We start from the raw sequence: 23548 nt of genomic DNA, 5'->3' as shown, positions 1-23548 counted from the left end.
TCTGCTTTCAAAGGCACTGCATCTACAGCCAGCAGAGCTATTAATACAGCATGAGGCAAACAAAGCCCTTCCAAACTCAGAGCTGAGTTCCAGGGAGATGGAATGCTTTGTCTCAGGAATTATCCTACAGAGGAAATATGCTCCCTTTAACTCGGACTCAGCAGAAAGTGTCTCAGTGCACCAAGAATTTGGCTGAGGGACCAGAGTTCTCCAACTCAATTTTGGCATCAGCTGTGCTGCTGCTTTGACAGAGATTTTTCAGTACACACTGGCACAATGTTCTGGTGAACAATCTGACTGTTAAGGGGTAACTGGTGCTGTGTTGCTGACACCAGTATAATTGGTTCAGCAAAGAAGTTTTGCTTCAAAAGATTGAAACCATTTCTGCCTCTCACAGGAGGGAGCTCAGACCTGGACAGAATTCCATGTGTTAAAGTTAGACAAGAAGTATAAAACTGAACTGGCAATTGATATAAATACTGATGAATATACTGAGATAAATAACTGATGTAGCTGATATAAATGGTGATTTCACTGGGAGTGTTTAGTGAAAGTTGCACGTACCTGTCCCCAGTTTGTTCCTACAGCAGACAAAAGGGAAAGACAGGAAAATATTTCTAACACACCATTAGCCTTTAACATTAACACCAGGTACAGATGCTTCAATAAAAACATTGACTGAGCCCACACAGTTAAGCAGAGAAACATAAAAAGAAATGGTGATTATTTTTCCTTATTTTATTGGGTAAATGATTTAAAAGGTAATAACAATAGTGTTAAAACTACTACAATATCTTTCCACAGCCATATCTCACAGACCCACAGATAACCTTCTAGCATTTTTTTTTTCTTTTTCCTCATTTTTCTCTTTTTAAGCCGTACTTATATTAAAATGCCCATTTCAACAGTTTCTTCACACTAATAGCAATTAAATGTGGAAGGAAGAAGGATCTAGTTATAAAGGAAGGGGGTTCAGGTAATCTGTGATTACTGTAATCAATTGAGTTGCTAAGGAAGGAAGGAAAAGACCAAGGCCTTACAAGCTACTCCAGGTAGCTCTAAGCCCACTGTGTGTCACCATGGCATTGAAGATAACTCAAGATGCTGGTGAACAATTTAAAGTAAGTTTGTTTTTTTTTTTGTAACATATAAAACCCTAAAATAACTTAGAAACTAGATCCAAATATCTTGAAAAGAATCAACTTTGATATACAAAAACAGTCATAAGTTGTTACAAAAGTTTCAAACAAAAGTTTGTTTTCTCAGTGCGTTTATGTACCAGCGCAATTACTGAGTCCAGAGCAAAGAAAGAGGTTTTTCTTTTTTATTTTTTTTTCTTTGACAGTAATAAAAAATGAGGAAAACATATCTTTGTATATAAAGTATCATTGCTGGTCTTAAGAATAAATGTAACCAGAAACCCTTAAATCTGAGAGGCACACTTTGGGTTTCTCTTTTTTTTTTTTTTTTTTTAACTTTTTTTTTTTTTAACATAAAATGAAAGTCACCAGTTTATTTAAATGTAGGAGATACTCAGACTCTCCAAATAAACTTAATTCAATTAACATCACTAGCAAAAATCAGTTAGAAACTGTACAAAAATAAAAAAGTTAACACATTTAATCCTGCAGGGATTTTGTAAGGACTGGAAGGCAGGCTTTAGGAGCAGCATTTGGGCATGGCTGGAGGCTTCTTTGGTTCGATCTAACACACATAAGAGATGTAACCTACTCCAGACAACAGTTTTAAAAACCCGCACAGTTGAAGACAAGTAGAGGTCCATATACAAACTCCAGGTGTGCCAGGGCTGTGCCCACCTTGGTTCCAGAGCGGGGCTGAGGTCAGGACCGGAGCGTCCACCCCTGCCGGAGCAGCATCTGCTGGGATGGCAGCAGGAAGGACACTTGAAGCATCACCAAGTAACAGCTTCGTGTCAAGTCTATGGTTTGGTTGTCTAACTCAGTTTACAGAACAGAGTTTTTAGGAACATTAGGCAAGAGAATGAAAAAAAAAAAAAAAACAAAAAAACAAACCCAACCAACAATCTCTTCAATGGAATAAGGCAAACTGAGTAGTGCTCATAAAAAAAAAAAAATCAGCATTTCAACTTAACAAACAGTGAAATAAGCTACTTGGTTGTACCTTAATTTCTATAAAGTACCCCAAATGAAAAACAAATCTGTAGCTAACCCAAACAATACAGCTAAAAGCTACTAAATGTAACTACGAGGGAATGACATTTGTGAGAGCAATTGCTGATTAGCTTTAAGCAAACAGACCTATTCTGTGCCAGTGCATGTCACAGTGAGCTGCACGTTTGGTACAAAGAATCCCACAATTACAGAGAAATAATCTGCAGCAGTTCAGCACAGTGTGCTGAGGAGGTAGGTGCCCTAGAAACACTGTAGGTAGACTGATTATTCCAATCTTAAAAAAAAAAAAAATCATACAATCTGATTGACCACAGACTCTGTAACAGTTTTTAAATTAGTGATACAAAACTCTGGTCCAGAAGGGTCTGGCATGAGCTCGGTTCAAAAGCACACCTTTACAGTTTGTATAACACCCTTGAACTATATTTTTAAGCAACAGCTACTAAGAGATAGACAAAAATGCATTGTGCATTATGCTGTATACAAAAAGGAGACAAAACTATCCTTTTCTCCCCCAAGCCATGGTGGGAAGTATTGCTGACCTTGTCCTTAAAATCCTGCAGGATTGTTTATTCATCAGTATATCATTATTACACTGGTAAGAAATTCTGTATAACATCTGCATATATCGAAGATTTCTTAAAAAATCTGATATGATTTTAGATCCGCATGACCAGTCACGTGACCTTCTTGAGGTTGATTAGCACCTTTCAATACATATATATTTTTATATATAATAGATCTTTTTAAAAAACTTCTAACAATGAGCTCATGCAGAAGCACGAGCGAGCTGTAACGAGATGACAGATAAAGATGGGGTTGGATGACTTTTTTTCGCAGCAGAATGATTCAGTTTGTGCTCAGGTTCCCTATAAGGGCAAGAAAAAAAAACCAACACAACTCTATCAGGTAGCCACTTGTTCACATTTCCACTTGAAGACTAATTAATCTAAAAGTGTTCCCCAAGTAGAAACAAGACAACAGTATCATCCAAAATAGCCTCTGTATAAACATCTACTCATTTTTGCAGCTTCTGGCTGGCATCTCCTGGCTCCTGAAATTTCAGGCCCTCTGCTTAAAAATTAAGGCATCACAACTGAAAATGGTAATATTTAGACATAAATGCTGTGGATGAAGGAATACCAAAGACTTTCTACAAGAACTTCCATAGAAATTAAGTGGCACACCTAACCTCACATAAGGGATGAGCATAATTTATCTGACTTTGAAACCCTATTGAAACACTTTTACAGTTAATCCAATTTTTTTTAAAACTGAATTTTATCTATTTGATTTTTATATATCTATGTACTTACAAACATTCATTATTCAAAGTAACTGGAATTTCTGCTTACTGTGGTTTACTCACTCAGATTAGGAAGGTCTTTTCTGTAACGGGCAGCCTATGCTGCAACAGGCAGCAGTGGGAGTTCTGCAGGCACAGGAGGAAGCAGTGAGCTCCTGCCATCGACTGGCCTTGCAAACAGACCACACATACCTTTTACTAAATCCTATTTTTACAGCAGGAAAAAGTTCCCATCGGTTTTCTTTCTTCTACCGTGTGGAGGGGTATCAGAATTATTACACAGTACTTACAGCTCTCAAGCACTATTCCTGCAATAGATGAAAACATGTAACATTATGGCATACTTGTCCTGGCTCTCTCACAACAGTCTTTTTTCTTTTATTAAACAAAAGTTAACTTGATCCAACTATTCATGACTTGATAAAACTCAGTAAGTCCAAGACCAGATGAAGAACAAAACAGGGATTTCTCTTTTCCAAAATAAGTTTGCTAATAAAAAAAATAAATCTCACTTTAAAGAGGAAAAAAAGTGTCCAAAACCTTGATGCCAGAGCAGCCTCAACAGGGTTTGCTAAAATGTCTGGAGTATATGTTTTCTATGAATTTTATATATAAGTATATAATTATGTTATAGTCAAAGGCACTAAAATCTAAATCCATTTTCTTCCTAATATGACATCTGCTACTCACCAATCTGTTATTAGGATACAAATGTCACTCCTAATTTAGTCATCAGAAAGGCATCATCTCATTACAAATGCATTCTCGTGACTCCTCCTGACAGGCCTGGGCTGCCTGTAATTCCCAGCACAGGATGGGACACAAAAGGGTCCTGGATTGGATTGTGCCCAAATCATTTAGGCCACTTGATTCTGAAAATGCTGCCTTGTTAACATCACCTCTCGATGTACATGAGTTGCTTCTCTTCATCCGAAAAAAGCATTTTGTATGTCAGCCTTGGTGTTCCAGCTGTTTGTGCTGGATCTGGAGATCCTGTACAGAGCTACATGGAATCTTTACTGTGAATGTGAGATATTGTACACACAACGTCATTAAGAATGTTATGAAAATGCAATTCATTGTCTACTTCAATACCTGAATCTGATATGTTTCATTCCCTATCACACCCATTAATGCAAAAGCCATGAAAGCCTTTTTTGCTAAGCAAAGCATCCCTAACTGCAATCCTTAAACTCTTCCTTCCATCCACAGTTACAGAAAGCCTTGATTGATATAATTCAATGTTAATGAAGTAGAAATTTAAATTTTCATAAAAAACCCAAGGGTATGTGCTGCAAAAAAATCTGCAGTGAATCAGTAATAAAAAGGTATGGGATCTTTGTAGTAATGCAGTTTTCCCTCCCGTTGCCATGATGAGCTGAACCAACTAAGGAGCCTCAACATGGCAACGGAAACTATCATCATAAAATGGTACAGTAATAGAGATAGCTAGACCAAGAAGGGGCAGGGTCTCCTGGGAAGAGGTCTGCAGAGAGGTCCAGTGACTGGTCATGTGGCTCAGTGTCAGGAATAATGGTTGTATGGTGGAAGGGGGTGCCCAATACCATTCTGGAAGTGATGATGCTGACGATGGGCAAGGTACTCTGTGTAGCTCATCGTCATCTTCTCACTGCGGTACCTGGCAAAGAGCAGAGAGGCCAATTCAGGAACTGTTACCAGGAAGCTGCAAGGAGCACCAGAAATGCTGCACTGCTGGTTTGTTTAGTGCTAAGAGCTCTGTACTTCTGATGCTGGGAATAAGACTTGACTTCAGCTGCACAAGGGAACTGCCACAATTGTCAGGGTCATTTCCTGAATCATGTGATAAATCATGATGTAACTACTTAAGAAAAAATACTTTAAGCAAACAGAATTGTTAAAAATGGTTGGCTACTATATTGGTTGAGGTAGAGGGAATAGATAATGTCCTGTAGCTTCAGCCAACCCTCTAAAAAAATATAGTAGGAAAAACCATAAACAAGCACTATAGATTTTTGGGCTGTTTTTGAACAATCAGTATCAACTGTCTGCCAAATTCTGCTTTTAAAATTATCCCAGCTACATTAAATATAGTTACATTTTTTTTAGACTACAATCACAGAATATCTCCAGTTGGAAGGGACCCATCATGAACATTGAGTCCAACTCCCTACTCCTCACGCAACTACCTAAAACAAAACCATATGGTTAAAAGCATTGTTCAGAAACCCCTTGGCCGCCAACAGGCTTGATGCCATGACCCTGGACAGCTTGTTCCAGTGCCTGACTACCTTCTCAGTAAAGAATATTTTCCTAATGTCCAGCCTGAACTTCCCCTGAGGCAGCTTCATTCCCTTCCCTTATGTTCTATTGCTGGTCACCTGAAAGGAGGTAAAAGCAGCTTTGTTCCACTGCCCCCACATGGAACCTCTAGACTCCAATGAGGTCTTTCTCAGCCCTCTCCAAACTGAACAAAACATGACCTCAGCTACTCATCCTGAGTCTTGTCCTTGAGGCCTTTCACTGGTCACTTTCTTCTCATCGCACTCTAGAGTTTAATGTCCTCAGAGAGGCACCAAACTAATTTTACCAGGCACTGAAGTGAGACTGGCAGACCTGTAATAAGAAGGATCTTCCTTCTTCCAAATGGAACGACATTTGCCAGCTTCCACTTGACTGGGACCTCTCCTGACTCCCAAATCAGTTGAAAAATAATGAAGAATGGTCCCACAAGAACGTTGCCCAGCTCCATGTAACTAAAAGCAGAATCCAGGTCCTGACAACAAATATTCTGAATACATCTGCATCAGTATTGTCTGACAATGAGGAACACAAGGAACCAGTGGCTGCTGGGCCTTGCAGAGAAAGCAGCAGCTCTTCTGGAATCCGTGGGATGGTATGTGGCACCCAGCCAATGGAATTCCCCACCATGGGAAACAACGAGGGGCTCTGCAGGTAACAGTGTGCACCATCAGGGGCAGCTGCACAGCCCCTGCACAGCTCTGCAGGTGGCAGAGAATCCCCAGCTGTGACCTCTGCATTCCAGACCCCTCTGACTGCCCCGAGTCCCTCTGTGCCACTGTTCAGCTCTTTCAAAACATGGCCAGAACTGCTGGGTGTGAACCTGAAGGGAGTGACAGACTCATGATCAGCCTAAAGCTTTCTTCACACAGAGGATGTTTACTTTAATTCAGAAGACTTGAAAAAGAAGTTAAAAGCCCTTATTCACTCCTCCAATATATATTTGCATTTATGACAATAAATTATTAAAATGAGGTTCTAAATCAGGTTGTCTAATACTGGAAAACAATTACTATTTTAATAATACTGTCTCTAATCTGTCAGCAGTATCTGAGATTTTAAGCAACAAAGCAAGTGAAACAGGCAGTCAAAAACCCCCTTTCTCTGAATGTCAAAAAATTATGGTTTGCTCATTTCACTTATCAGGCAATTGATTCTGGTACCAGTTTCATTGTAGTGAACTCAATTACACTAAATATAAGGCTTTTTGTGGGGTTTTGGGGAGGAGTGGGGGTGAACTTCAGGGTTTTTTTGTTTTGTGCTCCATGTTATTGCTCCAAGCAAAATCATGCAGCAGGAAGAAAATGTGTGCTATATGGAATTTTTGTTTAATGGAAAAAGATTGAGGCTGAGGTGTACAGAAATGATTTATTGCATTATTACTCTTGCCCTCAGCTAGGTCCAGATACTCTTTTTGAATATTCTTTTTGAAAATAAGATAACAAGGTTACAGCTGAAATAAATTAAAGGGCGACTGGGGTTCTGCACTTGGAAATTTAGCTGGTTTCTGTAAATCCTTCCTCCCTAATTTAACTGTCAGAATGTTTCCCTTACTCAGAGCTACCCCACAGTAGTTAGGTTCCTGTAAGAATCCAGAATTCCAAACACTCATTGAGACCCAAAATCTTTAACTCCTTGAAGAGGACAAATGGTCAAAACTTCCTTATAACCTAAGACTTTTAAAAATCCTATTTCTCCATGCATGACTGCATAACTGGAGTTCAGCAGTCATTTTACACTGCAGGCTTATACAGATAATAGCTTTAAACCATTCCTACAGACATTCATACAGACTCCTCTACACTTCACCACCTAAGGACAGTATGGACAGATTATCTGCTGCTAATTCTGAAATACCTTGGCTGCCACACAGTGAGGAGCCCTCAAGAACACGTTTTATTAAATTAGCAAAACCAAACTAAACTAGTATGAAATAAAGTACTACATTCTTGTCCTCACTCCTGGGAATACCCTGACACAGTTTCACTGGTACATTGGCTGTTGAAGCAATGCACGGCTTGCATGTCTCACATTTTAAGGTTAGGGAAACCTGCACTCCACAGGGCATAACCCAAATGTTTCTCTGAGGATCCAGCAGATTAGTGATCTGAGGAGTCTCCATGACAATACAGCAGCAGCCCCACCACGAACCATCTGCCCAAATAAATCTGACAAGAGCAAGTACTCCCTGTTAACCACAGCCCTGAACACCCACTAGAGCCAAAAATCCCTCTGTGAGAAGCCAGAGCTAAAACACTGCTGTGAATGTGCAGAATTATCAGCCCAACTACGCAGGTACCTGACATCTCGTGCCCTGGTATTGAACAGCCACCTCTTACTCCCAGCTTAGTACCACTCACCCTGTGCAAAGCTTCTCCTAAGTCTGTACTGCTCTTGTGAAAACAAAGCAATCATGAATGATACATCCAGGAGAGTTCACCATTACCATCTGCAGGAGCACTTACCAGGAAGGAGCACCTCCCAGCATTACAACAACAGGGCTGTGTGGTATCCCAGTGCATACCTGGTTAGCTTTATTGTTTTCCTGAATTCATTAGTAATCGGAGCTTTGTAGCCTCCTTTCCTCAACAAGGAATCTATGGTTTGAATGTGGTCCCATCCTGTTGAATTTTACAGTAGCACAAATTAGTGAGAAATGAAGCAATAGGAACAGATGTTGCAAAAGCACAGTACAGTGTGTGGTGCTGTTGTGAGTGCAAGGACTCTGCTGGCATTTATGATAAACCAAAATGTTCTTCCCTACTTCAGAACAGCTGAAGGAAATACCACATTTAGGATTTCTTTATACTCACAGCTGACTCTACAAACAACATATATTTTTCATCTCATAGCTGAAATATATTAAAAGTGAACCCACCCTACCCAAGTGTCCTAAACTGGGTGTGTGATACAAAACGAAACTTTTCCAAAACATTCAGGTATGATCATGTATCACAGCCGCTTTAGACATTATAAATGGTTATAACAATATGGGAAACTAAACTTATGTATAACATTTAAAATAATTATTAGTTGAACATGTGCAGAGAACCTGAAATCAGACTTCCTTCATAAATATCACTTCACTTTTCAGAGATATGGCTGATTTTAGAACAACTATATATGATAGGTGTCTGAATAAGGAAAGAAGCGATGAATTTAAAATACAGATTCATTACTGTTCTCAATAAAATCTTCATGCTATCCAAACTTCCTATTTATTTAAAAACTCTCAAATTTTAAATAGCTGTTATTTCCTAAAGATGCAATAATTAGTCATATTGTTACATTAAAAAACTGCAAAAACTACAGTAGATTTGGGCACATACAAAATACAAATGAGTAGTTCTGGAGACTTTAAAGTATCAGATTGCAATTCATGGTCTACTAAAACTACTCAGAAGTTTAGACACATTCCCTCTACAATTCCTGAATTTTAAAAAAAGCTTATAATGCCTCTAGACTTTTATGAAATTATCTGGAAACAGAATTATCAATTAAAAAGAATTCTCAGTAAAGATATCAGCTGAACTCTTTGCAGACAAACATACAGAAAAAGGTAAAAAAAAAGCAGCAGTAATGCAAACTGTAAACGACTGAGACACACTATCAACCTTGGAAATAAAAAAACATAGTGAGTGCTCAGAGTCAGCAAAAGACTGTTCAACAAAATCTACTCTAGTTTTTTAAATTCACTTAACTTAAGTCTGTGGCTCTATTAAAAGGGACTTTTAACAACATTCTTTTGTACTTCCATCCATTAAAAACCCTGGGAAGTCTGTGTTTGTAATAGGAATTGAGTACTAGCAGAAAGTACCTAACTGAAAAACAACTTGTTCATCAGGAATAAATCATGGTTAAGATAATTGCCCAGCCATCCCAATGCTTAACGGAGCTTCTGCATCTCCCTTATATCCCAGTCTAGCAGCCACACAGAAATGGGCAGCTTTTAACAGCTGTTAGCCTGGCTGACAGCACTGTACCACCCCTGCACATTGTATTTTCCTATAGCTACACTGCATTTATGACTGGCTCAAAAACAGCTACAGTTTATTGAAGCCCTAGGAGACTGACACAGGCATGTAACTGGCATTTTATACAAGAGTCTTCTTACAATTAAACACTGCTCCGTCATCTGACATCAGTGCAAGGTCAAATAGTGCATTTTAGATTTACAGGTATGTTTGAATTCTTCACCAGATCATATGAAATAAAGTGCAACAATGACCTTGCTCCTTCGCAACCTCCGGTAAGTAGGTGGCCGTGCGCTTTGATCCTTTCTCGTTGATGAACTCTATCCTAATGCCATGGACACCCACCTGCAAGAGAATGGCAGCTCCATTAGTACATTACCAGAGAAAAGATACAACATGGTAACTGACATGGTAAAATCCAAAACATCAACAGTGGTTAACAGCATTTCACAGAGTTTCGGGAGGTGGCACTGCATTGGGTGTCATCTTTTTGAGAGGTGTTCACTTACAGCCACGATAAGCTCAGCAGCAGCACAGGTACACAGGATGTTCCTCTGCTCCCCACCACAGAGCTTCATTCGTGGGCTGGAGGAAATCCAGCTGAGGAGCTAAAGTTGTTCTGTCTCCTCTGACACTGTCACCAATGTTGTTGCTGATAAAATCACCTGGTCACCAGCTACAATCTGCAGGCAAAACAGCTGCCAAATCTAATGAGGCTTCAATTAAGAACATTAATTCTGTTCAAAGCAGCAACTGAGTGATCAAAGATTTGTCACACTGTGGATTCAAGCCTGGAGCCTTCAAAATTTCTCCTCATGTATGAGGAGGAAATGGAAATATTACAAAGTACCCAGCCTCAAACTCCTACTTCTCTGCTACTAAGAACTGATGTTCTTAGTAAGGTGACAAAATGACAGCACGGAAACCAAGATTACTAATACCAAGGAGCTGGATGCAGATAAAAATAAAAATGCCAAAAATATTGGGAGAAAACGACATAGGAGGCTAGACACCTTTCCAGGGCATTGTTTAAGGCCCCTGTTTTCAGGTTACAATAATTCTGTGGAGAGTACCTGCACTGGGATCAGGCCATAAAAGATACTCCATTGCCAGAAGGTTTTCAGTTGCTTTTGAATTCTGTGCACAAACACAAAGCATTATTAGATGGACATTTTTATGCCCACATAACCAAGATGTTATTTCCACTTGAATCCAACACTGCATGTGAAAATGAGTCAATGTTTTAAAAGGCTATCACGTTGTTTGGTGTGGCACATCCTTGCGGACACAAATTTAGTAAAAAAATGCTGTAACATTTTCTTCACTGACAATTTACTCACTTTACTGTAACTGTAGGGCAGTCAAAAAACAAATAAGAAATATTTACAAAGCTCTACCACTTCTTCAATTAACATATCTGTTTATATTAAGACTTTAATTTTTAAACTTTTCATTCTTTATATATGATACAAGCAGGGGAAATGGGAGGAAGAGTCCCTTGTGGCTGGCCATGGCCACAACCATTCTTCCCTATGAATCTAACGTTGTTCATAAATAGGAAAAATGTAATTTTGTGACTAAGAAATTTAATTCACTGACTTTTAACATTCACAGAACTTTTAACATGTTATTTCATTACCAAACATTCCTAAACCCCGACTTTCATTACATGGATATATACAATCACTAGAGAGATCAGATCTGTATACTCAGAAGATACAATTATAACCCCAAAGGCCTGAAGATAAAATGAAATTATGTTAGAAGCTGAAAACAGCCTACAGAGTTTATGCCCAAACCAGTAAGCTTCTGCAGCTGGTCATTTTGTAACTGTATATTCAGTACTAAGATTAAATATTTCCAGAGTTTGCACACCTTGAAATCCTGCAGAATATGAGATTCTATATGCTACACAAGTGTTTTGCATAATAGTGACCACACAATATTCATGAACAATTAACCAGGAGCACTAGTGATGTACTGAAGTATGATGCAACATTCAAGTTGCATCATTGCTCTGGATGTTTCCCATTAACCATTTTAATGGACTTTTAGGCCCATGTCTGTAGAAAGAGGGATGTACAGCAGGGGAGAATTTCATAGCGTCCTGTGGAGCATGAATTCCAACTGCGCAGCTGAGCAGGACAAACAGCTTTTCATTGTTCAATTCCAGCTAGCAGGCTTGAGTTAAATAAATGGAAGCCACACACAAGCAAAGCAAAAATGATCCACACTAAGCCTGGCATGGGCACAGTGTGGAATTTATTTTCCTCAAGAGACTGGTGTTCAACTGATGCAAATGTCTGTGATTTTTCCCAAAACAGCCTTCTCCAAGATGGGAGGTAAGGGCTGGGTCTGTGGATGGCATTAAGCTACCAGGACCAGCACACACCTTCCTACACGGCCTCAGGTCTGCTTCTCAGACTAAAAGTACTGATGCACTACAGGCAGCACTCTGTAGAACAACAGCATCTGTCTGTGAAGTTTAGAAAAACAAACCAATCTTGTGCACATAGAGCTGGAGTTCTGCCTTGCCTATTACCATTCATTAGGGAAATGACTGTCTATAGGTAGCCTCTGGAGCTGAAAAGGGACCACACGATTGCTGCCTCAGCCTCCCACATAGATAGGAACCTATTTAAATTGTTGCTATTGGGAGAGGAAAGCAAGATAAGGAGAGAGACTTAGGCAAAAAAACAATCTCTGACAATATTTCTATGGAGTTTTACAGCATGAAATACTGTGTCCTATATAAGCAGTACTTGTAGATATAAACTTTCTGATCAGTTGTCTAAGTGGCCAGAGGCCACCTAAAATTAAGTTCTGTGACAATATCAATTAAATTAATAGACCTTTCATTACATCTAAGGATTGCATTAAACTGCATTATTTTACTTCTGAAATGACCTTTACAAAACTTCAGACTTTGCTGTGTATTTAAACACATTCATATTCATTTATACGTATTTTTAAATGAATTCTTTATTCCTATACACCTTGGGATGAGAGAAAACATGTACATGCTACATTTATTTTTTTGCCAAGTGCCTATGGCACTAGCCAGATTACTGCTCACTCTTTATACATCTAAGAAAAAATGGTTCCAAAGTCCCCTCTGATGCCAAAGCTGAAGCAACTCTCTTGGTGGACTGGTCTGCCCCAAGGCTCCAAAAACAGTTCATTAATTTGTTCCTCTTGGACTGACTCTCCAACCATACTGAGAGGAAGAAATAACATTATTCTCATTAGACTGTCCACGGGGAATTTGGATAAGCACCTAAACATCAGGCCTTGTTGACATTTAGGTTTCTGTGGACTCCACTGTGGAGTAAATTATCATCCAAATAATGGTTCTGTTTGGTTATATCTACTGCACTGAAATCTGTAAGCTATTTGCATGCAATCACCACTAATTAGTTTAATATTGATTAATTGTAAAACAGTTGTTCAGAAATACATTAAAGCAGGTAACAAAGAGCCTGTTACAGAGAACCCACATGGAATGCTCCAGAGCTGGAGCAGTGCAACACCCCCTTGGTGTCAGAAACAAGCATCTGCCTGTTCCTTATGTCCACTCATTTTCTGGGTTCTCCAGCACCCCAGACCTGATGCACAGCCTGTGCCCACATGCCAGTGGCACTGTGACACCCTGCTCTGGGTTAGGGACAGCCCTTCGTTTGTCAGCTCAGTCTCTGCAGCAACCTAGAAAAAAGGTTTCTTCCTTTTTTTCCAACAAAAAAAGCTGGCCTGGAACTTCCACAGTATTCCTTGTGATACCACAGAACAGTAATTTTCCCCTTTATTTACCTTACTAATACTATGGAAACAGCTGTACACAAATGTTTTGTTAATGAAAACCTTCAGATTAAGTGACTATTGCTACTTTCTTGAAGCTGATCCCACTTGGCATTAGCTCAATTCTACAGCTTTTTAGCCCCACATTTGCAGCAAATATGCTGGCTTCTTTCTGACCATCTTTAGTAGCATCTAAATACGACATTCTGATTTAACAACAGAGGCAAAAGACTCCTCAGGAGGTTTGTTCTTTACTTCATGTCAAGCATAATCATTCATTTATATACATGGAATTGCTGAATGCTGTCCAAAGAGAATAACATATTTAGATCCAGACTTTCTTCTCAGTTCTACAGAACAGAAGCTGAGAGCCACTGGTGTCGCTGCACTTGCAGGCAGGAATACAACTCTTGAATATACCCCTTTGTCAACAATGAAAAGCTGCCTTTCAGTCAACATTATTGGCTACAACTATTTAAGCTAATATTTAAACCAGTGCAGGTTTAAATAGGTTAAAGGCCTTTTGTATCAAGACAGCACGTACAATTCTGCAGATTGTACTCTACTGAAGAACAGCAACTTTGGGGCAAAGAGCTCTCTCAAGGTATTTTAAGGAAGAGCTACTGCTCGAGTCTAGCCAAAAAGTTCTTTGTTGTAATTACATACAATTCCAATGCTTTAGGATCTTCTAATAAAAAATGAGGAGAGGATCTGAATCAGCAGGTCTGAATTAGTTTATGTAGGGAAGGAATGACTGCTATCAATAGCACACGTTTAAAAATAAGTGGTCATTATGACTTGTCTTGTAACTAGTCCTTTGCTGTCTGATCTTTAATAAAAGAGCAGTAGTATCACCAAAAAACCCCACATCTTTGAGTTTTTCATGCTGTCCATTTCTCTGAGGTGGAAAGGCTGTGCAACTCCATCCCAGCAGCAACTGGACCACAGTGCTCTGTTCATGGGCTCTGTGAAGCAGAACTGGAGGTGCAGCTCTTACACTCCCAGTGTACCTTTCAAAGCCCTACATCTGTTCAGCACTGCAATTCAGACAAAGTCACAGCTATGTAAGAATGCTAAGTTGTATTTCAGGAAGCATCCTTGTGAACATGGCATTGAAGTGGTCCTTTAAAGATGTGTACTTTCCCCTAATTAATGAAAATGCAGTAATTTGAGAAGTCATGTTGGAACTAACAACAGTGAATTCACACAGATCTCCTGTTTACTTGATGGAAGTTTCTGCTGCAAAAGGGTCTCACATTGCTTTTTACAGCTGAAATATTCATTTATTTTGTTTGGGAAGGTGATTCCTTAATGTGAGAAAACATCCACCACTGCTTCAGCACAGAGAAGACACTCCTGCTGTCTCCAGAGCGCTTCACTCCTGACTTCAGATGACATTGTCTCTAAGCCCCTCAGAGCACTGAGTTGTCTGAATTGGCAATTTTGAAATATTGTGACCTGTGTCAGCAAATTTCTGACCTGGCTCCCACAAGATCATCAGTAACACACCTACAAAAGCAGGGACTCCTAACTAGGCTGATGTTTTACAGGATGATCCCAGCATGACAGGAGATGAAAGGTGCAGAATCTCTCTTTACATCATACTCCAGACATCCTGAAATGTCCTTTTGCCATTAATATTGCATAACTGCAACTCCCTTAAAAGACAAATGGGTGACATAAGCTATCTCGCTGCCAGGCACACACAGTGATGAATCACTCTTTTAAGGACTAACAACCACAAATTTTATAATCTCATATTTATATATCACCCCCCTCCTCTGGGTCCTTTTGCATGGAAATCTAGTTTGTGACCGTTTCTTAGAATTGTAGGAATTTATGAAGGGTTTTAACAACTCACCATTAGAAAACCTTAAATGAAATAGGAGAGAGCAACTAAGCAACACAAGGCCTTTTATATTTTTGGCCCCTACATTCTTCCCTTGTAAGTCAGGGCTTTCCAATAAGAACAACTGTAAGAATCCATAAAATCAATCAGAATTCAGAAACACTAGAGTTCTGCATTATGCTTACTTACAAATTCTGCGGCAAAATATAGAAAGGGCATAGAAAGTAAAAGCCTCCTTTTTTGCATATTAGTTATGAGTCAATATTAGTTATGAATCAGCAGTCACCCCAGGAACAAAGCTAAAACCAGTCTTTGAAAGGGACAGTGGATTTTTGAACTCAGGCTTTGCTTTCCACTTTTCCTTAAGGATGAATACTTGGGTCATTTTAGACATTTATTATTGAGACAATGAAACAGCACCTAATAATATTTATAGACTATGGCATGCAAAGAGCTAAATGCTATTTCATTATGCACTTCACATTTTCTGAGTGTATTCACAGTCTGATTTTTAATAAATTATAATAAATGAAATTAAAATATCACAGTGCTGGCTATCAGAAGTCAACCTAATAGAGGAGAAAAATTCTACAATTTTGATTTTTAGCTACAGTAGTAATAGTTATTAGTTTGATTACTTGAAAACACTGTTTAAAATGTCAAATGGCTCTGTAAAAGCTTCTTGTTGAGACTGCAGACACAGTTTCTGCTAAGATTTATTTTTGGTTTGACACTACATAAAAAAATGAGTATTTCTCATTATGGTGAAAATGCTCATAAGCCCCAAAGAAAACCTGGATTCATCTCAATTCAGAATTACATGGCAGAAAGTAAGAAGCCCTTGTTACTACGAGGTGAACAGGAAACACATCTTTGTCAATTTTCAGCTACTGTAAAATCTGTAATGCTGAGGTTACTGCTCATACCCTCCTTCTGAGACTGCAGGCTAACAAGTGCAATTGTTATTGAATATACATTTTTTATCTCTAAATACAACAGAAAGCCTCTTGTTCTCCTAAGAAGTTCTAAATATTTAATCAGGCTAAGTTATTATTAAAGGCAAGTACTGTAGCTTTTGTGGAGTCTGGCATTATAATGTCTGCTATTCTATGACAATTTCAAAATTTTTCTTATGTCCACTCAAAAATAGATTTAAAGAGGAATGAGGAATGCAACACGATGGCTGAGATGAGGAGTTCATCTTAAGTACCTTGTTTTCTGCAAGCATCCAATGCTAAATAATTTGGGGAAAAGAACGTTACAGACTAACACTTCCATCAGTATACACTGTCATACACACATCAGCATCTGCTTTTTAATCTCATTTATGCTGCTGTTCCAAGAGGATGCATGCAGGTTTCCCAGAACCTGGCAATTAGAATAGATTCAGTTCCATGCGTAAGCAGTGTGAGAGCAATGATTTATGTGGCCTCACTGCACAAAGGCTTTGGGAGGTCTGTGCAGGACACTCACTCTGAAAGTAAATGACATTTGGGAGAAGATGAATGTCTCTACAGGCTAATGGAAGCAGCTTGTTCTGGGACCGCAATTTTGTGCAGTACTTGTTTCTACAAGTATACATTATGTTAACTTCCATACTGGAACACCCCTTTCCAGAGTCAAGGGACTGATCTACCAGGTCGATGCTGCCAATGAGGCCTCAGGACACACTTGCTCAGACAATACTTTCCTTCATGGAGTCTTAGACATCAAGACAACCATGCAGACCACTCTGAGTGCCTATGTGGGCAAACCCACTACTTTATTGCATTTGCACGGCTCAGACTCTTGAGTTGACGACAGTTTTATCAAAAACTGTCTTTTGAATCCATGCACATATCCATGTGTACAGAGTGCAAAACAGTGACAGCTACACTAATACATGCAGATCATTTAAACAGTGTTACTTCAGCTATAGATGTTAATTTTCAAGAAAGATATCTGACATTCTTACCTCCCAATCCATGTAGTCACACACATCTTCAAAGTTAGTGAGTAGAGACACTGAGCAGAAAAGCCGTGGCAGCTCATCCCTCGTCATTGGGGGGAAACGACTATCTTTAAGGGCACTGTTGAAGACAAAACAGAATTTCAAAGGATTTTTTTTTTTTTTTAATTTCAAGGATCTAATCTGAAGAGTATAAAGGAGAAAAAAAAATCCTGATGAAATGATGACCAGTTTGATTACGCAGTCACCAGTGTAACATACACTCTGATCAACATTCCCAACTTTTTCCTTAGACATTTGTTTTGGTTCTTGGCTGGCCAATCAGATGATGATCTGAGGGTCATTCCTTCCTGAGCTGATTTTGCTACTGTGACAATTTTATTATTACAGAAGCAGAAAGCTTTTGAAAAAAAGTTACAGAAGCAATAGGTCTTCCACTTGCAACTTGTTAACTCCTTTCAAAAAGGATTAAACTTCTCAGCCCAAAGTGAAGGGGGAAGTTCTATGGCCAACAGTGATCAAACACTTAATACAGTAATCAAATTGTAGAATTTAATTATTCAGTGAAAAAAAATCCAAACAAGCAGAATATTCTCTAAAAAAGACTAATATTCATGCTTACTAACAAAGGTGAATATAAAAAGGTGAAAACATCCAAGGGCTCTACAGACCTGTAAATCTACAGGACTTGAGGAGGTTCTGCAAAGCAGATGTCATGATTAGTAAGAGGGAAGCTTGCAAACAGCTAATCCATGGATGATGTACCGTTCTACAGACAAACACACCTACTGGGGTAAAATCCACACCAAGGGAGCTACCTGTGCACAGGCCAGCACGTCTGGAAACACACAGCAAGCAATGCCACGAGTAAGAACACTTGTAAAAACCTACTTGCATAAGTTTGGTTAAGAACCAGTTAAATTGGCAAAGGGGTTAATGTGATGATAGCATCTCAATCTTTTATTCTCTTAAGCTTTGAAATAAGATGTGAATACAAACATGCCCATCTCCAATAAAAACAGTATTCTGCCAACTGAGCTTTTGGATGAGTAAAGAGAATTCAGGAGACTTCCTGAAATACACCCAAGCTCTTCACATATCTCATTGTTTCATCTAAAAATTAGATTGTTCTTAATAGTTTTATTTGGCCTAGAGCCAGTGGGTGCCCCATAGCTGATATAATCACAGCCATGGCCATGGTGTTAGAATAATGGCTGCAGGCTCTGCACCAGAATTCACTGTTTTTTATAAAGAGTAACAGAACTTCATTACAGCAGACCACATAAGGACATGTGAGAAAAAAACCACATGTTAAGTTTAACTAGAGGAAATCATCATATGTACAACCAGAAATAGTTTCCCATCAAGAACTAATACCATAAACTGAAGAGTTAAAATAGGACCTACGTTTTCCTGGGGTGGGGGGGAAGGCAAATTTTTTGTTGCAGATATTACAAAACACAACACAGTATTGAATTCAGACTACAAAGTCCTTTTCTACACAGGCCTGAGAAGAACTGGGAACACTAAAATAGATTTAAACCATAAGGCCTATGATATTTAACTAATGATCTCCACTGAAGATGTATCAGAAGCAGGTAATGCTGATGGGATTTTCCAGGCTAGCTTTGGAACTGCTGGAACCAGGCAGAGTTACCATTCTCTGCTCTCTGGTGTTCAGAGTAACAGAGATAACTCCTATAGCCACAGCATACCAACAACATCTCAAAATACCAATAACCTAATTCAGCTTTCAAATCCTCCCACATGGTGGGGAAAATAAATAAATATACATATGTAAAGGGAGGACACTCGGAACACAGGGACAGCTCAAAACAAAAGTCTATCTAGTTTTAAGTCTATGTAGTAGTAAGTCTTTACCAACAGCAGCTAGCAAAATTAATGAGTACAAGAACATGGTCACAGCAAATGTCCAGGAGTATCTTCCTAGAATACTCTCCAGGAATCCAGTTATTTATAGCTTAGGTATTTTGAGACAGAGATGAGATCGCTGTACTTGAAAGCTCTTCTGAATTTTATTTTCTAAGTTCATGTATACACACTTATCTTACCCCCCCTTTTTAATAAAAAATTATTATTGGAACCCCTAATCCTCTTCGAATACATTGCTACTACAGGTTTGCTTATTTGCAGATGGCTCATTTCCCTGAGGTCTCCTGCATCTCTGTCACATAACCAATCTATGTGAACACCCTACTGAGAAGCACCCAGACAGACAAGCATTATTTTATCAACAAACAAGGAATTCAGTTATCCCTACAAACAACTGTATGCATAGATACTGCTAATATTACTTTAAATCTGTTTCTTGAAATTTCTGCAACCCTCTTACCAAGCAAAACACTTCCCATATTGCAAGACTTTAAAACTTTCAAAAGATTTTTCTTTTTTGCACAACTTGGAACTAGGAGTTTGTCTTTGAATTCCAATTCCTATAGCTGCCAAAATCTACTGTAAATTTCAACTTTTTGAGGCAAAGGTTGTCTGTGTGCTGCAGACAAAGGTAGCAGTAGAAGTCTCCAGCAAATTCCCACTCACTGAAGATCTGCTGCACTGGCATTGCTAGATGATAAAGCATCTGTAACTTAACATTCTTCAAGTTGTGCAGAAACAAACCTCATCCCATGCTTGTGTAAGCCATGTCTCCCAGAACTACAGAATATCCTAAGTTGGAAGGGACCATCAGGATCATCAACCCCTGATCCTGTGCAGGACACCCCAGCTCAGCTACTCCACTTAAATGCTGAGCTAATGACTTGAAACAAGATGAGCAAAATCATGACATATTTAAATATTGATAAAAAGCTGAGATATGAAAGCTTCAGGTGAGCAGTGGGAGCAGGAAGGCACACAAAGGTGAAAAAGCCTCAGGCACACAGAGGCAGCCAAGTGGCTCAGGTGCAGTGAAAGCAGTGCCATGCAGTGACCAGCACACACTGAGCAGCAAGCTCAGCTGGCCTACTCCATTCTTCAGCCATGACACTGGCACAAATACCTTTTCTTCATGGAACCTCCTCAGGAGAACTAAAATATTGCTACTGACACTGGTGCAGAGATCCTGTCTCAAAACTCCTGCTGCTGGAGGTAAGTGAGAAGCCTGGCAGAGTAAGACCAGAGATTTGAATAACAGCCTCTGACACCACTGTGACAACTCTACACAGATATTACTGTGATTTTATTCCTCCCTTCTCTGTCTTCAGACCCTATCTACCTTTCAAAATAGCTTTGCCTCTGTTGTTTTGTAAGTAAAACCTAAATTTACCTGGAGAAACTTGTGTTGACAATCAGGAACTGGAATAAAACCTACTGAAGGGAAATGCTAACAAGAGAGCATATACTGATTAGCTACACATGAAATACAGTCTCCTAACAAAATTTATGAAACAAAAATTTTATCAAGGTGCCAGCTTTAGAAGAACTATCTTAAAACTTTGTAACCTTTTCCTAATGAGTTTGGACATCACATACTACTTTAAAAACCAAGATCTGTTTTATTGTGCTGTATATTACAGTTAGAATACCAGTCATCTTCTCAATCATTCTATTATTGCTACCATGGTCCAAACTCTACAGTAAGTTCCAGATAGCTTTGCAAGGCCTAAAAGCACACCAGCTTTGTAAAACTCTTCACAGATGAACTGCTTTCATTTCTGCATTTCCCAATGCCTGGTTAGCAGGAGACATACGGCATTAGAGATGCTTCCCTTCAGAACTCAGCCATTATCCTTGAGTTTAAACTTCATCTCTGTGGGTAGTGAATAAATCACCTCTATGACTGTTCTGAGGGTGCCAGTGAACAAGTGGATGGTGCCCAGCAGTTCCTCAAGGACAGCTTCCACGTTATACAAGTCTCAGCTCTCAATGCTTGACAGACTGGCATCAATCTCAGAAGTGTCAATAGATGTCAACACTTACTCAGCAATGAAAAAAAATTCTTGCATGAGCTTTTCCTTTTGCCATTCCTGTTCTGGGAAGAAAGACAAACAGTTTCTACAGGCAGCAGTTTAGCCCTTACCATCCAATTCACACACTCTACAACCATCTATGGATGGAAATTCAGACCTAAGCCTCCCCTGACACGTCACTGCACTTGCCATGTGCCTCCTGGTAACCAACTCCCAGCAAGCAGAAAACAAGACAAGGCAATGCTTGCTTTCCTCAAAAGCTTGTTACTGGTCTGAACTCAGAATAAAAAAATGTAATCACCATGTAACTGTGGTGTCATCAACATTCTTATCTGGCACAGGAGAATCTGTACATGTCTGTACTTTTGTAGCCTTAGAATTTGATTGTACAGTTTTATTCAATGCTGTATTTTTCTCTCAATTCTTCTGTTAGAAGAATGAATGAAATCTGGCATATTAAATACCACGTTTAAAAAATATTAACTCCACAATTTTTATGTTAAATTTAGAATTAAGGAAGGGTAAGTGGAAATAATCAGCAAAAGAAATTGGAAAAATTAGGTGGAGTTCGAAACTACTTTTAAAGAAAAAGTCCAATAATTGTAAAAGCATTTCCTAGGCCATCTGTTCTTTACTCCTTCATGCCCAGAAACTGATTACATATATTGCTGCTGACTAAATGGAAGTATATAGTACTGAAGAGTTGAAAAGAGGCAGTGCCAAGCAAGGGGAATTCTAGCTGGCTAATAAAAGGGCATTCATTTTTCATTCACAGGGCATTCACAGAGTCTGCTCCATGTAAAAAGTGAAGCAAGTAAAGTCAGAATTGAATCCTGTTCAAGGAAAATTATTTTTAGACATTAAATGCATGCACACATACGCATGGCCTTTCTAGTTAAATATTTATGCAGTCCTGGATGTCCTAAGATCAAGTCATTGCCAGTTAGGAAAAAAGCCAAAACAAAGTGTTACTCAACTATCAGTTTTTCTTCAGCTGAGCCATACTATACAAATCTCAGCTTTTCTTCAAATGAAGTTTATTTGGGATAGGAAATGTTTATCAGTAATTTCATTTTCCAAGGACCACTCATCTTTGCATGTGGGATATAGAAAAGCTTGCAACTTTTTGCAAACACTTCAAAGACACTGAAAGTATAAAAAGAAAATGGAATTGTTTGAAGTATTTTTAGTTTCTGTGATAAACAGCATGATGATTTGAAAAAAATATATATATTCCTTACATATTTATGTTTCTTAAGACTACATCTTGTTTTCTATAAAATATTACTAGAGAAGCTCTTAGAACAACCTGAAATGATAGTATGTGTGCAGGTGAACCAAAATGAAATACATGATTGTGTTCTCCATCCATAATTTCTGTAGGCTATAAAAATGCCTTAAAAAGAAAAGTCAGATTCAGTCCTTGAGAACCTAGGGCTCTTACATGTGATGTGGCAGATGGGAAACAAACAGTAGAACACAAATTAGGGAAATAAGTAGTAGTGGAGTTTAATTACTCTGTTTAGAAATGCCACAAAATCCTTGTGATTGAATTAAAAAGATCCTTTAAAAAAGTTTGATAGCATATAAGCATCAAAAATAGTAAAGAAGGATTTTAATGCAGATGAATGGTGGCATTAAATGAATTGAATTCCTAAGGTTTTACTCATTGTTATTTAACAACAAACATTAACAGTGAAATTTCCCACTACAGCTCTTTTTTGGGGATAGTCACATCTACAGGCCTATACTGGACAGAGTTTAGATAAAACTGGATGCAGTTCTGTACATTGCTGGAAATTACTTTGAAGGTTTAAACATGACACAGGAGGAGGAGATGCAAAGGAAGCTGTCAAACACTGGGCATGATGTAAATAATACTCACTTTTATAGGAAGTGTGAATGAGGCAGAGACATTAAGTGACTCATGCAATTTAGGAGGCTTACACTGAGTCAGTGACAGAATTGAGAACAGAATCCAAGATCCCTGATTCCTAAAAATCTACTTTTTGTGACCGCATCTCTTTCAGTCTGCTCATCCTTCTCTGTAAGCTTTTAATCTAAAAGCTTAATCAAACATAACTGATAAATTTAATCTAATTTAAAAATTAATTTTCCATTACTTTTTTAGTTCACTCTATTGTAATAAATTTTCTCTTGACCAGTTTCTGATATAGAACACAGTCAAACCAAACCATAACTTTATGGCATCTAAACAATTCTTAAAATATCATCAGTAGACATATGAAAAGTAGGCTAAAGATCTTATTTTACAAACTATTACCCTCTTCTGATAAACTATTACCCTCTTCTGATA

At 38.6% G+C, this 23548-nt stretch overlaps 1 protein-coding gene across 2 annotated transcripts in view; it reads right to left on the bottom strand.

Moving 5' to 3' along the window:
- Positions 1 to 723: 723 nt before the first annotated feature.
- The window catches only part of AMMECR1 (AMMECR nuclear protein 1), a 98041-nt gene continuing 75216 nt past the window's right edge, over positions 724 to 23548 (bottom strand). The window contains exons 3-7 of one of the 2 annotated variants that reach the window (XM_053989926.1): positions 17312 to 17426; positions 9968 to 10058; positions 8264 to 8360; positions 5025 to 5098; positions 724 to 4478 (exon numbers count right to left, since the gene is read on the bottom strand). In XM_053989926.1, coding sequence (XP_053845901.1) covers positions 4411 to 4478; positions 5025 to 5098; positions 8264 to 8360; positions 9968 to 10058; positions 17312 to 17426 — 445 coding nt within the window. In that variant the 3' untranslated portion in view covers positions 724 to 4410. Of the gene's footprint in view, positions 5099 to 8263; positions 8361 to 9967; positions 10059 to 17311; positions 17427 to 23548 lie in introns of both variants that reach the window. The other variant, XM_053989925.1, reaches the window with a different exon arrangement.

This window comes from Vidua macroura, chromosome 14 (assembly GCF_024509145.1).
Source record: "Vidua macroura isolate BioBank_ID:100142 chromosome 14, ASM2450914v1, whole genome shotgun sequence".
NCBI lineage: Eukaryota > Metazoa > Chordata > Aves > Passeriformes > Viduidae > Vidua > Vidua macroura.
The sequence above is the reverse complement of the archived record's forward strand: the minus strand, read 5'-3'. Positions and strand labels throughout refer to the sequence as shown.